Here is a 16,644-nt window from a genome sequence, read left to right as displayed (position 1 = left end):
AATGAAAACACACAGATTACAATGTTGCAGATCAACTCTGTTATAGATACAATAGTTACTTGAGAATGAGCTCATTGGCTGGTTAAATATTCGCATTTTTATCCAAAAATCATAGTACCCTTTGCAGATAAAATGCTCAGGACAGAGATCAAATTCCCAATAATGACAGCATTACATTCCAATTGTCCGGCAAGGTTATTGTAGGCACAGAGGTCAAGCAGAATAATATAAATATACAGCATTTTAGTAGTCTGTTTTATAGGAATACATATGATATCCCAGCAGACAGGATGCTGGCTGCGACTATACAGACAGCGGCATCCTGTTTGTCGGAATCCCTTTGCTCGCCATAGGTTATATTCCCACTTGGTGGCGTGGACCCACCAACCGAGTGGTAATAACCTGCGTCCGTCAGCATTCTGACCAGCGGCATTTCACTGGCTGTCGGGATTCTGGCATCTGCCTCATGAACGCCGGGATCCCAACAGCCGAGACAACTGTATTATATACAGATAGATCCCAAATTTGTCTTGCTCTTGCATAATCTGGTTTTGGTAAACAATGCTGGCTGTCTACAAATATTCTGAGTGGAAAGGAGCAAAGAGGCCAGGTATTGCAGCAATTCCTTTTCGCCAGCCGGCATCCCTTCTGGCAGGCATGTATAAGATGTCAGCATGATCCAATGATTACTGCCATTGCTCAAAGTGTGATTATTGCACTAAAATGAAACTTACTGATCTGATCATTCCCCATACGTTTTTAAGGCAGCTGGCTTACAATGTTACATGTTTCCGTTCATCCTGTAAAAACAATGCACTACTTTATGGTAATGCTATTACCATTTATGCACGTTTTGTTGACTAACTTGCATGATTTGATATTAATGATGCCAGTTAGTGCTGATGAGCACATTTAGATTACAGCTGTGTTTTCCAATTTTAAACTTTCACTGATCTTGCTCATCTCACAAACATCATCTTTGACTCTTTTTATGTTAGATATTTAAGCATGTTGATTTTTATTTTGTAACGCCTTCCTTGAGAATTGTAAACCCCACCCCCATCCCCCAATGTCTTGGTCTGACTCCCAGCACAGTCTGGAGGATTGGAAAATACGAAGTCATAACTTAATGCAATCTGTTCTTCCTATTTTGTCCCTCTAAAATGTTAAATCTAGCATGTATAAAAAGAAACCCACCACTTGACCCCTACTGTACATGCAGCATACTTGTTTCTACACAGTATATTTGAAGCATTTTCCCTTTGGTTTCTGCTAGCTGTGAGAACTAGAACTATGGTCACTGTAGAGATTGATTCTTCAAACAGTACATTTTTGTCTCTTAGAATTTGGTTTACCTGGTTCTACATGGCCTTGAGAATTATCTGATGCTCTAAAAATACATTCCTCTGCCTGTCTGTTTTGATGTGATCCCTGAAACAAACTTTTTCCATTAAGTTTTCATTAAGCCTCCTCTTTCATCTAGTTCTCTACTCAAATATTTAGCAGTCATTTGGGCCCAGCCTCTTGCCTGTTCAGAAGTCTTTGTTGGTTTGTATTATCTTGCGTACTTTATACAGTATGTAAGACATAAGCTGGTCTTATTTTTGTGTGAACGTGTTTTGTTTTGTTTTTTCATTTCTTGGATACAAGAACGTAAAATTTGATGGCTTCTTGAAGATCTAGGAATAATTTTCATACGTTCAGTAACAGTCCCAGAAACATACATGTAGCTGAACGCTTATTTAAGAAGCTATATGTGCCAAGGCTGAACAATCTGCTAAATGTGTTTTGCAGGTTGGACAATCTGCTCAATATGGCTTATGGAGGAATAAAGAGGTAAACTGCTGTAGATTATTTTCTTCTTGTTGGCTTTGTCCTTACAATAGTTTGTATATCTGTATGTCTTGTGTGCATGTAACTGAGATATTGTCTGCACTTTCATTGGTCTTGGCAAACCATGTCCATTTGGGTGTCATTTTTTTTTCCCTCCCTTCCTCCCCTTAATTCATCAGTGTTGTGTACGGTTTCTAGATTCATTTTGACATCTATTTTATCTTGTTTACACCATGCATCTGGTGTCTGCTCGCCGTGACTGCTGATGTAATTTATTATCACGTGTGTGTGTTTGTGGTTTTGTGATGCAGTTTGAATACATACATTTTTCACCTTGTAAATTCCATTCAATCTAATAACCTTTCTGAAATACATTTTGGACTTGCACAATATATCATATCTAGCCGATATGTTAGACTAAAACACACTGTTCCTTGTTATATCTGAGGAATAATTAAAATTCATAACTCTAATGCTAGTTCGTACAGTCTAATAAAAGCATTGCAGCGTGGACAATACATAATGTACTGCATTCAGCATGAAAAGGGTAATCACAGTTTTAAACAAGTGAGTGGTTACGTTTTTATGCCGAAAGTATTTATAGCGAGCAGTACAGTTTCTTTGACAACATACTGTAGTTTGATGTAATGAGAGGTTTTAAGATGAAGAGTAATAACATTTTGCAAACTGGCAAGTTTTGCTGTGAAGGACAATGATGAAAACATTTTTGGGGTTATGTTTTTGTAAGAAATTAAAATATTTTACATCCTAATATAGCAATTTAAAGAATTCTTCCTTTTAATAGCTACTATAAACTAAACTTTACCAGGTTAAACATACATATTTATGTAATGTGTCTTTTGCATTGCTGTAAAGCAATGGTTTCGTTTGATAATGGGTAAAACATTTCTAAGCAGGCATGGGACTGTCCCACCTGCATTCTCCCGCAACAAAGTTAATTTTCTGATCCCATTACTGTATTCAACATATGCTTAATGCACCACAGCTTGATATTATTATTATTATTATTATTATTAGAGATACTGTGCTCAGTACTGCTTTTGAATATGTTTGCAATGCACTGTGAAATTGTAGTTTACCAGTCATTTCTCATAATCTACATATCACAAGATACTGCCCTAGCCCCACCAAAACTGCATTTGAAAATTGTGTTCACGAGGATTTACAAAAGCTCCTAAAAAAGTAATGCTGAGGTTGCAGTATGGGAGTGAACGGACAAATTTTTCTTGGTCCCCCTAGTTAGAAACATACAAAGCATAGTCCACTTGTATATTTTTGATTGTATGGAGTGCAGCTGGAGTGGCCAAAATGGTGTTGGTGCAAGTCAGAATCATAATTTACCTAAATTGCTTTGAATATGAATATTCACGGTTTTTATTCACAAGAAATTGGACTGGTCTGCAGTATTGTGTTTGCAAACTAAATTGGTATATTTGGATGTGTTTTACTTGTATTGTGCATAAAGAAGCTGTTTTCTTTGTGTAGTCTAGTCTCTAAATGTGATCAGGCATTAGAACCCTTTTTTTCTACTAGTCCTTTAGTGTCCAAAGCTGAAAATGTTTTCTTTCTGCAAAAGCTTGACTAAGCTATTGCTTTATGTAATTGTGTATGAATAGCCAGATTGCATTGTGTCTTAGAGGACATGATTCTTGATTAAACTCTGTAAGTATATACCGTATGTGTGTGTAAGAAAGATCTAGATAATACATAATAGGAGAGAGATGAGGAACTTTCATTTTATGTATCATGCATTCCTCTCGTTTTTAATCTTGTTCAATTCACTTATTCGTGCTTTTTTTCCCATTATATTTTTATTTTATTTTATTTTTTTTGTAACCAAAATGGCTTTTATATTTTAGCATGATCACCTAATATCTCCCCTTCCTCCCTAACTCATTTTGTTTTATGTTAATTTTCACACATTAATAGCAGAAATATCTAACACTATAATCTTTACTTTTCTAGTAGGTTCTCGCCAGTGACTATCGATGGCATGACTAGTTTGGCTGGAATAAACTTTCCTGGACATGCTGGCACTGGATGGTGCATATTTGTGTACAACTTGGCACCCGACGCAGATGAAAGCATCCTGTGGCAGATGTTTGGCCCCTTTGGAGCTGTCACTAATGTTAAAGTCATCCGTGACTTCAACACAAACAAGTGCAAAGGCTTTGGGTTTGTAACGATGACTAACTATGATGAGGCAGCAATGGCTATTGCTAGTCTTAACGGGTATCGTCTTGGTGACAGAGTACTGCAGGTGTCTTTCAAAACGAGCAAAACGCACAAAGTTTAAATTAACCTCACTTCTGTTAACACATACAAGCATCAAACGCAAGTTGATAAATTTTATACTTGATCAATTTGTTCTTAGAAGCAGTGTGGGAGCTTGACATAATTAGAAAATGGTCTAGTAACCTTATAACTTGTGAGATTTTGTTATTAGTCTTTGAATTTATTATCTTTTATGTTTAAATATGGACGCTAGACAACAGGGTTTTTACCTGTCTCATTGCATTCTACCGCCTTCTGTAAATGGGGCCTTTTACTATTTCTGCAATGAGAAGAAAGTTATTTTTTGTTTTTACATTATTGCCTTTGATCCTGTGCAATTGTAAAAAATTTAAAAAAAAAAGAATAGCAACTCGTTTTTCAGTGGGATTTTTTCTGTACTACGTAACTTTAGTGCTATGAAGCAGTTTATCAAAAGTTGTTTTTGAGATATATACTTTAATTTATAAAATGTAAACCTATTTATGTTATAACTGTTATTTTTTATGTTGTATCTGTTTGGGTTTAGGGGCAGGGGTGGCCTCAGTTATAGAACCTATTGTAAGATTGCTGAAGAATTTTCATAAAGTAGTACAGTACCTTGCCAAAGAGATGATAACCTCTTTGATATGGGTTTCAAATGAGAAAAAGCATCTATTTTTATAAAAAACTAAAATAAAAAAATTTGAACAAACTTTTTACTGGTCCTGGAACAAACTATTTTGACTTGAATACTTTGCAAAATCTACTTCATATGAAAACCCTGTGAGCTTTTAAAACTTTCCAGGATATTTGTGTGATATTTTTGGAGAGGGATACTGTAAAGCTGGGAGGGAATGAAAGTGACTCATAAGGGATGTGCTTTTTGTTTTAAATTACTTGAGGTTTTCTTTAGCATTTTGTATTAAGGGTCAAATTTAATGAGACTGGTTGGTATATTGTTACTGATCAGTTTGGTCATCTTGGTGATCTGCAATTGCTCACAGTTTGTAATTTTGAGACAAATGTGACAAAAAAAATCAAAGTATAAATGAGCTGGCAAGAAAAATGTAATTGCCAAAAGATTTTGGGGGGAAATAAATCTGTTCTTCCTAAAGCATTCCCTTCAGAAAGGAGCTCATGGTGTTTAGTGATGTACTTTGTCTTGTTTGAATACCTTTTCTTTTTCTTTTTTATATATATATATATATATATATATGTATATATATAATTTTGTGTATTGAATAGCTTCACATACAGTGGCATTACCAACCTGCAAAGTGGAACAATGATTTTGTCTGTTAAATGTTGTTCTGTTTAAAGCTAGCACCTGAGCTTTTGTGTAATGTTTGACCCTATAATCATTTAAAAACAGAAGAAAAAAAACACCTAGCTTAGATGGGGTCTGCAGCTTGCTGGTAGACTTTTTTATTTTTTATATTATTTTTTTTCCCCTTTGCTGCTAGGATTCTGTTGACTATGCCATTTGAATGGCTTACTTTAGGTTTATCAAACCTTTTTCCTAGAAGTGGTGTTAAGCACACTTTTTTTTTGTATATGTAATCATTGTTACTTGAATTACATATTATGTTGGTCCTGAGAACTTGAAATATATTTGTGTTGCTTATTTTGTCTGTTAATATTAACTTACAAGGTTTATTGTGATAGGTTTTTGGGCTTTTTCTTTAGAGTTTGTTGGAGAAACTAAAGAGTAATTTATTTTTTTTGTATATGCTATTTAAAATCAAATTTAAATCCACTAATCACTTAGAAAGATAATCATATGGTTAACCACGTGTAAATGAACAAAACAAATATATATTTATCTCTCTAAAAGTAAAGGAGTTGGTGCCTTCTACAGGTATCATGACAAGATTACAGTTTTGTTTTTGCTTTGTACAGATTTAAATGCTTCCTCTTAGGCAAAGCAATGTGTGATATGCATTACATATCTGTATATGATCTTGCAGTTGCTATTTTATTTAATTTGTCTAACAGTTTTATTTTATAATGGTTGCTCAGTACATATACTGTGAAAATAGCATGTCAAAGGGTTAAGGCAAATTTTCATGCTCCTTTTTTCACAAGTTGTAAACTTAATTCTCCTTTTTGGCAAACCTCTAAACAGTGGGGTGTTTTTTGTTTTTTCATTTATTTGTTTTTTGTTTAATTTGTGTTAGGACACCCTTATTTATGAAATGTTTATATGCAAATATATAAATATGTAATGTTTTGCAGTCATTGTGAAAAGAGCATAAAAATTGTACCTCACTTTGCGGCATTTCTTGGAGCACTTGATGTGTGAGGCTGGTGTTTATTTAAAGTTGTACTGTATGCCTTGATTAGCACCTCTGTTAAAATATATATTCTGTTGAGTATTTAACAAGCTGTATGTTTTTGATTTATTATTTTGTGTTTGAATCCTTTGTATTTTTTCCATGTTTAGTACATCAATAAACAAAGTTGAAGGGAAAAATGAAGTTGTGAGGTGTGTGGTGGTTGTTGTTTTTTTTTTGTTTTGTTTTTTGTTTATTCCTTTTGTTTTTTTAATTAATTTTTTTTGGCCTTGAAATAAAACTTTTCAGCAGACCTGACTCTGTGTGTTGGCAAATAGATCAAAGACAATTTATCCCGGCACTAACTCCATTTGCCCAGGTGTCCTGGTAATGCAGGACCTAGATTCTGCGAACACATTCTCTTGAAAATACTTGGCACTCAAGGACTTAAATAAAAAAAGAAAAAGAAATGAACACTAATGTGACCAGAATGTATCTTAAGGGTGGCTCTCCGTGATGCACGGGACAGCTACACAAATTCAAACTACATACTTCCCCAAAATACCAAGATTTTAGTGGGTCTTAAGTTATAGGGTAAGGCATTGCTACTAAGCAATTAATTTTTCTTTCCTTTTAAACTGGTCTGTTAAGAAATTGCTCTTACTGTATATGGAAGCTTAAGTGTGTGATGCACGAGACTTTATGTTCACTTTCTGGAGAATCACCCTTAAGTACTAAAAATGAATTTAGAGCTGATCTGAATCAACATTTTTCATCACACTTTCTTCCCACTTCCTTCAGAAATATCTTTAGTGTTTAGAAGAAAAGATGGAAAGGAAACCTAGTACATCTCATATGACATAAAACACATTTAATTGAATTATCATGCCACAGATGTGTACTCATACATCATGCCTCAAAACACCATGTAGCAGGAGATGCCTGGTGTGAGTGAGCTGACGGGTCCCGTGCAACTCTGTTAGCGTCGGGCATCTTTTTTTTGTCAAATGCGACTTATTAATAAAACAATGTGAAAATGTCACACATGCAGCTTATGCTGATTAAAATGATATGCAGCATGCCTATAATCTCTGTGCATCGGTGGCTGTAATGGCATATGAAATTGTATGTTAAAGTGTTTTCTAGGAATACACTTTATCATACCATTTTGTATGCAGATACAGCTGTGCTCGCACACAGAATATAGGTATGCCACATATCATTTTGATCAGCATATGCTGCGTCCTATTCACATCGTTTTGAAAATGAGACCTATGTAAATGGAAAAGGTTGCTCAGCGCTACAGAGTCATTGCGTGACTAGAAGGGCTGTTTAATGTGCAGGGAGGCTAGAAGTAAATGGACACTTCTGTAATTGTGTGTGTGTGTATATATATATATATATATATATATATATATAGAAAAAATCCTTTATATGGCGCTACAAGGGTTCCACAGCACCCAATTACAGAGTACATATGCACATAATCAAAACAGGAAAACAGTGCCTTACATTTGAAGACAATATAGGACAAGTACAGGGTAACTAAGCATAACTACACCAGTAAATGACAGTCTAAACCAAGCAAAATGCCCAATGTGTTTCATTCTGCTATCCAAGAGGAAGTCATACTATCCACATTGATGGAGCAGTACACAATTTGTTTGCAAAAGAGCGGTCTGACACTGGACAGTAGGGTTTACTCCAGAATTCCTTGATAGACTTGAGATTATGGGGGGTATTTAATTACCCACGAAGAAGCATCGGGAGTAAACGGTTTTTGTGACTCTTCCTGATGTTTCTTCGATTTATTTATGTTTTTGGAGTATCCAATTAGGTCACCTGAAAACACACAGGTTCAGTGTAATCTGTGTTTTCGGTAGAAACAGCCCTGTTTTGGGGGGGTTTTGCTTTGCCTGCCTAAGACAGGTGAAACAAAATTGAATAGACTCTGGTGAGACAATTACCCGCGATCATCATTGATCACAGGTAATTGAATGCCCCCTTTATTGTACCCTGCACAGATTCACTGCACCTTGTACCAAACACAGAAAAACAGCTCCAAAATATAACTGATACTCTTCCATGTTTCAAAGTAGGCATGGTGTCCACTTCTTAGAGCATACAAGAAGTAATAATGTTGGATTGTAGTTCAAAGGTGATCAATCTAGTATCATCCACATACACTTCCTAAGAAAAGGGCTCTCATTCTGCAGCAGGATACATTGGTTCCCATAGGGAAACATCGGGGGTGTAGAGTGGATCTTGATCCAGAGGCACCAACAGGCTAAAGCTTTAGGCTGTCCCAGGTTGCATTGGGGCCTCCTCTATCACCCTGCCTCCAGGCACTGTGAGCTCAGTTTCAGTTGTCTTCAGCAGCAGGTCACTTAACAGGTGGGCTGTACTGGGCAGCCCTGAAAAAGCTTTTTCTTACAGAAAATTTCTTCAAAACTGGACTGTCAGTGCTGTATGTCATGCTGACACCAGCGCTGCAGCTCCATCACACCTCAAATGGCGTTGCAGACTTCCTCCTGGCTCAGTTTCCGGGTACTTACGGCGAGACGCTCCGGTTTTAGGCACACGGTCGCAGTCGCTCTCCTGGTTTGCGTGGCTGCTACGGGGAGGAGGTAAGAGGGTCCCCCAGGCTGGACCCGCCATTAAACTGCATTCCGTCCGCAACCTAGGTAGATTGGTCGCTGCGCTGGCATGCACACGGTCACTGAGCAGGGACCCCACTAGACGACCGGGGCGTATTGATTACAGGTCGGGTGTACCAACACCCATTTAATACGGCTCACAGTACGCGGGGTGGAAGTCCAGCATAGGGGAGTCGGTACTTGACCTGTAGCCCCTCCCCCGGCCCATGGTGCCATTTCTTGCAGATTTTCCCACCCCGGAAGCTGCCTCGCACTCTCCCTCACTCCCTGACCGAGACGCTGGGTGCCATCTTATAAGCATAGTTGCGGCTAGTCTCTGGGACTGCAGGGAAAGGTCTCCCTTGTAAAGCCGCCTGTATACAGCGCTGTGACTTTACAAACACTTGAGTATTCTACATGTCTTTATACAGACAGCTTTGCTTAAGGAAGAGTGCACCTATTATAGGATATATTGTACAAGTATTGTGATATGTACTTCCGGTCTAGAAGCGTGCTGTTTTATATATATATATATATATATATATATATATATATATATATATATATATATATATAGAAATGGATTCTCGTGGGAGCCAATATGCCTTTTGTATGACAATAATTAAAAGTTTTTATTGTACAGAAACAAACGATATTTATCCTAAGCGTTCGTTATTGACACAACCTTCTAAAAATTCATATAAAACAATATTACAATCTTATACATAAATTACAGTTGGATGTGAGGATTTTACAGCCAGGTGATCACAGTCAGAACTTGAAATGGATGTATCTCCAACCAGATGTTTGTGATAAGGACTTTGTTAACCAGACGTTGCAAAATCCAACGCGTTTCGTCCGTTAGGACTTCATCAGGGGTTTGGAATCAGTTCTTATAGTAGGAGTGATTACCATTGATTAGAAAGGTTTAGAATATCCAATGATTACATCCAATCACGTATTCAATTCGATAAATATAATATCTAGATAGACTTCAAAAAAAATATATAAATTTGGTTGAAATTAGATGATGTTACGTTCCCTATTTTCAATCAAGAATGGTGGAACCTTATAGTCTACCTCTGTTTATACATGTCACCAAACAGAGAACTTAGGAAAATTTCAAATCCTGAACGAAACTATTCCTTTTTACAGGAACAAGTGCAACCTCACTCTGAGTGAGGTTGCACTTGTTCCTGTAAAAAGGAATAGTTTCGTTCAGGATTTGAAATTTTCCTAAGTTCTCTGTTTGGTGACATGTATAAACAGAGGTAGACTATAAGGTTCCACCATTCTTGATTGAAAATAGGGAACGTAACATCATCTAATTTCAACCAAATTTATATATTTTTTTTGAAGTCTATCTAGATATTATATTTATCGAATTGAATACGTGATTGGATGTAATCATTGGATATTCTAAACCTTTCTAATCAATGGTAATCACTCCTACTATAAGAACTGATTCCAAACCCCTGATGAAGTCCTAACGGACGAAACGCGTTGGATTTGCAACGTCTGGTTAACAAAGTCCTTATCACAAACATCTGGTTGGAGATACATCCATTTCAAGTTCTGACTGTGATCACCTGGCTGTAAAATCCTCACATCCAACTGTAATTTATGTATAAGATTGTAATATTGTTTTATATGAATTTTTAGAAGGTTGTGTCAATAACGAACGCTTAGGATAAATATCGTTTGTTTCTGTACAATAAAAACTTTTAATTATTGTCATACAAAAGGCATATTGGCTCCCACGAGAATCCATTTCTATTTGTAATCTACTTTTAATACCTTATCTGACAGAGGGTATTTCTTGTTGGTTTGAGACTAGAGGTATAGCGCAAGATATTAGGGTTGATTTTTTGTTTTTTATATATATATATATATATATATATATATATATATATATATATATATATATATATATAGCAGCAAAGAAACAGGCGGCACTCGAAGTCAGCAAAAACAAAGTTTGTATTAAACAAAAGAGCGTTGACGTTTCGGGGACGTGCTCCCCTTCCTCTGAACAATTTAACACTGTGCAAATCAAACAAAAAATACCCACTTACCCCATGGGCCTCCCCCACCAGCGTGCGTCCCCAGTCACGTTGCCTGCAAACTCCGACCTGCACTCCCAGCTTCCGGCTGCGGGGCGGATGTGACGTAGCAGGGCCCGGCCTGGTGACCATGGCAACCCGTTGTCCCGGCCGTCGGCAGGACTCCCGCGATGCCTCCAGCCGAGCGGAAGTGACGTCCCGGAGTTCGGCTCGTGACCATGGAGACACTGTATAAAAAAATTAAACAAAGCAAATGTAAAATGATTAAGTGAAAAAACATTAGCCATTATTTATACTATCAAATTTAAGAACAGGTTTAAAAAGTGAAATGTGATACAAACAACAATCTTAAAAACATCATGAGAATAAAACCATTAAAGAACCCAGCAATCAGTATTAAGTGACTGGTAAAGGGAAAGGGTCAGATGGCAGACCTACCAACAATATTATTGAGACCACTACTGTACTGATAAATTATCAATGACCACAATTTGACATCATGACCCCCCAGTATACCAAAACAGCTATATTATTTATTATACTGAAAATATTGCTGGATAGCCCCTCACGGCCTAAAGTGTACCCAAAATGCTACTAATTATTAATTCAGAGCAACCCGAGAACCCAAAAGACACTGATTAAAAAAGGAAATCACAGAAAGTGAATGAGACAAAGTGTGTCATTCAGACCCTTAGGTCGCAACGTCTGTAATTTAAAGATCCATCGGGACTCCAACTGCAGGAGCTTCTTCCCCCTATCCCCCCCTCTGTGGGACTCAGGGACATGGTCTATAATCCTGTGTCTCAGCATAGCCATATTGTGTTTACGTTCCAGAAAATGTCTGGCTACTGGTTGTTGAGCCCCCCCCGTATTTAACGCATTACGTATGGCTTGTCTGTGTTGTGCCTTGCGGGTTTTGAATTGGCACTCTGTCTTTCCAATGTAATAAGTGCCACACGGGCACATAATTACATATATGACAAATTTAGTGCTGCATGTCAAAGGCCATTTAATTGGAAATTTTTTGCCTGTAAAGGGATGCGTAATAGTATCCCCAGGTGACATATAGGTGCACGTAGTGCATCCCAGGCACTTGTAACACCCGTTCTTTCTCGTTAAAAAATGTGTGGCTGGTGTCCTAATGTTCGAGATATCAGTTTTAATCACGATATCCCGAATATTGCATCGTCTGGTGTAACTGGGCATCAGTTTCTTACAAAATAACTTTGGGAGATCAGTGTCAGACGACACAATGGGCCAAAGCTTTTTAGCAACTTTACTCGTCCTGGCACTCATGGAGTTAAATTCATTAACCCATGTAACAGCGGTCACAGCATCCCTTGGCTTGGCTACTGGATGTAAGCAACCGTTTTCTGTCATGTATCAGGGCTTTTTTTCTAGCATTTTGCAGCATGAGTGATGGATATCCTCTCTGTCTGAATTTCTCTTCCATCTCGTCCAACTGTTTATCCCTGTCACTATGATCACTGTTAACCCTGCACACCTTTAAAAACTGTGAGTAGGGTAAACCTTTCCGAGTGAGGACTGGGTGGAAACTCATGACATAAGAGGGTATTGCGGTCAGTGGGTTTGGCATAAAGCTTTGTAATGATCTGGCCCGCCACTAACCAGAAAACAAATTTCCTCTCTACTGGTAGTGAGGGTTAATTTAATCGGGCTGGATGAACCATTATGGATAGAAATCAGCCCTCCCAATTGTTCCTCCGTACCCCTCCACATGAGAAACAGGTCGTCAATATACCTGTAGTACAGGAAAACCTGTTGGGCAACAGCTGGATTTTCAAAAAATAGACACCGTTCTACATCCCACATATAGCAGTTTGCAAACGACGGGGCCACTGAGGACCCCATCGCACAGCCTGTCAGTTGTCTATAATATCTCCCATCAAATAAAAAATAATTGTGTGTCAATGTGAACTCCAGCAACAACAAAAAGAAATTAACGTCTGGCCCTACATACAGGGCATTGCCAACCAGTAACTTTTTAACTGCCTGTATCCCTGCCTCGTGGGGAATACAGGTGTACAGACTGGCCACATCAAGCGTGGCCAGAACTAAACCCTCAGGGACAGAATCAATGGTCAAAAACGTATTCAGTAACGTATTAGAGTCTCTAAGGTGGGTGAACGTCTGTTGGATGCACGGCTGTAGGTATGCATCCAAATATACAGCCAAGGGTTCGCACAGAGACCCACGGGCTGAAACAATGGGTCTGCCCGGGGGTCTCTGCGCATCCTTGTGGAACTTGGGAATGGTGTACAGAATGGGAGTAATGGGATACTCAGTAAGTAATTTATCGTACACCACACTCCCGATGACCCCATTCTCTCTTGCTTTATCCAGAATCTTGATAAGTTCACGTTTGTAGACCTCTGTGGGATCTTTTTCCAGTAGGCAATAGGTATCTGTATCGCTTAGTTGTCGCAAACACTCCTCTCGGTAATCGTGCAGGTCCTGCACCACAATGGCCCCACCCTTATCTGCACCACGAATTATGATGTCTTTTCTACTCCCCAGTTCCTGCAGTGCCTGTTGTTCCTCTTTAGACAAATTCAAATGGAATTTAGAGGTATTCTGTAGATTGCCTTCAGCTTCAAGTAATCGATGGAAGGTCTTCAAAGACGCATTATGAGAAATGGGATCAAACTTGGAACTTGGGCCCAGTTTTTGGATGCGGGGTGGTAGTGGTGCTTTTGGGTCTTCTGGTTGCGTTTTACCAAAAAACTCCTGAATTTTAAGTTTACGATTAAGCTTGTACATATCTACCTTCCACCTGAACGGATCCAGATGGTTGGTTGGAACATAAGAAAGTCCTTTACTTAAGACTCTTACCTCCACGGGTGAGAGAGTGACGGAAGATAAATTAAAAATCATTGTGTCTTCCCCTTTGGGGCTTTTCTTCCCCCTTTGCCTTTGGTTTTGTCCACCTCTTTCGTGTGTAGTTTTTGTTTTTGGTACAATTCCTGCCCGTGTCTTGACCCCTAAAGGGATGGTACGTGGCGCAGAGATATTACTGGAACTTTGCTCATCAGATTCACTTGCAGATGTACTCTGGAAGTTGACACGTGGTCTACGTCTGATAAACTTTGGAGGTTTATTCCGTGCTTCAAATGAGCTGGACCCACCTAACCAGGGGTATACTCTGTGCTGAGCATAGTCCGCCTGTACCTTGATTAATTTCTCATGTTTAAATTTTAAAAGTCCCACTTTGTACTGTTCCAGCTGAGTAGATAATTTAGTCAGCAAGGCATTCGTTTGCTCTGCAGCCAGGGGTCCCAAGTGCTCTTTCTCAAATTCTGAAATTTTTTCCTTAGTGACATTGAATTCTCGGGTAGATTCCTCTATAACAAGAAGAATGAGGTCCATCGAGCACTTGTTCAGTACTGAGACCCATTTTTTACAGAAACTTGCGCTGTGTCTTCCAATTGTAGGGGTATTGTGTACCCTGAAACCCCTGGGCAATTGCTTGGCTCTGTAGTAGTCTGACAGGGTACGACTGTGGTATAAATAATCGAGCTCTCGTTTTTTCATTTTCAATAATTCCCTGAAAATATCCTCTGGGGAAGTGCAAGTTTTGTCCGTGAAAGCTGGATCCTTGTGCAGTATAGCCTCTGCCTCAAGGTCTGAAAAGCTGAATGTGTCCATGGTGTCGCATAGCAGCATGAATGATGTGTGATCGCCTCCATCCGAGGCAGCAGTCGCCATCTCCTTACCCAGGTGCCCAGTGTTAAAAGTGTAATATAAAGTGCTGGTGCTCCCAAAAAGTGCAAGTGATCAGGAAACCCTGAGGTAATGAGGAGAGAAATAATGCTGAAGGGTGCCTTGAGAAAACCCCTGTGTCTGCACGACACGCTGGGGTTTAAAATAGTACTACAGTAACTACGGCACTCCACTAAATGAGCTGAAACTTGAAATACTTGCTCCTGTGCCCTCCATCAGGGGAGTTGCCCCAGAATCACAGCAAAGAAACAGGCGGCACTCGAAGTCAGCAAAAACAACGTTTGTATTAAACAAAAGAGCGTTGACGTTTCGGGGACGTGCTCCCCTTCCTCAGAACAATTTAACACTGTGCAAATCAAACAATAAATACCCAATTAATTAATTAATTAATAATTAGTAGCATTTTGGGTACACTTTAGGCCGTGAGGGGCTATCCAGCAATATTTTCAGTATAATAAATAATATAGCTGTTTTGGTATACTGGGGGGTCATGATGTCAAATTGTGGTCATTGATAATTGATCAGTACAGTAGTGGTCTCAATAATATTGTTGGTGGGTCTGCCATCTGACCCTTTCCCTTTACCAGTCACTTAATACTGATTGCTGGGTTTTTTGATGGTTTTATTCTCATGATGTTTTTAAGATTGTTGTTTGTATCACATTTCACTTTTTAAACCTGTTCTTAAATTTGATAGTATGTGGAACAGCTTAATCGCCATGTTTATAAATAATGTCTAATGTTTTTTCACTTAATCGTTTTACATTTGCTTTGTTTATGTTTTGTATACACAGTGTCTCCATGGCCACGAGCCGAACTCCGGGACGTCACTTCCGCTCGGCTGGAGGGAGCTGGAGGCATCGCGGGAGTCCTGCTGACGGCCGGGACAACGGGTTGCCATGGTCACCAGGCCGGGCCCTGCTACGTCACATCCGCCCCGCAGCCGGAAGCTGGGAGTGCAGGTCGGAGTTTGCAGGCAACGTGACTGGGGACGCACGCTGGTGGGGGAGGCCCATGGGGTAAGTGGGTATTTATTGTATGATTTGCACAGTGTTAAATTGTTCTGAGGAAGGGGAGCACGTCCCCGAAACGTCAACGCTCTTTTGTTTAATACAAACTTTGTTTTTGCTGACTTCGAGTGCCGCCTGTTTCTTTGCTGTGATTCTGGGGCAACTCCCCTGATGGAGGGCACAGGAGCAAGTATTTCAAGTTTCAGCTCATTTAGTGGAGTGCCGGAGTTACTGTAGTACTATATATATATATATATATATATATATATATATATATATATATATATGTATGTATGTGTATATATATATATATATATAGATAGATATATAGATAGATAGATAGATAGATAGATGTAGCATGGATCGGCACTCCAATTAAATAGACATCTGCGCTGGTGCCCTCAACCAGATACTGGATAAATCGTGGGAAAGGAGGAAGCGCCACTCAGCTTTCCAAATAGTCAAAAAAGTGTATTAAAACACACCAAACTCCTCAACGTTTCGGGGCTTACACGCCCCTTTGTCAAGGTGTACAGCAATGCTGTACACCTTGACAAAGGGGTGTGTAAGCCCTGAAACGTTGGAGTTTGGTGTGTTTTAATACACTTTTTTGACTATTTGAAAAGCTGAGTGCCGCTTCCTCCTTTCCCACGAGATAGATAGATATATATATATATATATATATATATATATATATATATATATATATATATATATATATATATATATAAAAATGTGTGTATATATATGTATATTGCTCAAAAAAATAAAGGGAACACTAAAATAACACATCCTAGATCTGAATGAATTAAATA

The 16,644-nt window shown here is 38.6% G+C and overlaps 1 protein-coding gene across 14 annotated transcripts in view; it reads left to right on the top strand.

Annotated features, from left to right (window-relative positions):
• Window positions 1-15,951, top strand: part of ELAVL2 (ELAV like RNA binding protein 2) — a 505,938-nt gene extending 489,987 nt beyond the window's left edge. For 8 of the 14 annotated variants that reach the window (XM_063914120.1, XM_063914111.1, XM_063914115.1 and 5 more), the window contains 2 exons: window positions 1,795-1,836; window positions 3,820-6,584. In XM_063914120.1, the coding sequence (XP_063770190.1) occupies window positions 1,795-1,836; window positions 3,820-4,150 (373 nt within the window). In that variant the 3' untranslated portion in view covers window positions 4,151-6,584. Of the gene's footprint in view, window positions 1-1,794; window positions 1,837-3,819; window positions 6,585-15,613 lie in introns of those variants that run through there. The other 6 variants (XM_063914113.1, XM_063914119.1, XM_063914118.1 and 3 more) reach the window with 4 other exon arrangements.
• Window positions 15,952-16,644: the final 693 nt, after the last annotated feature.

This window comes from Pseudophryne corroboree, chromosome 1, assembly GCF_028390025.1.
Source record: "Pseudophryne corroboree isolate aPseCor3 chromosome 1, aPseCor3.hap2, whole genome shotgun sequence".
Taxonomy (NCBI): Eukaryota; Metazoa; Chordata; class Amphibia; order Anura; family Myobatrachidae; genus Pseudophryne; species Pseudophryne corroboree.
The sequence above is the reverse complement of the archived record's forward strand: the minus strand, read 5'-3'. Positions and strand labels throughout refer to the sequence as shown.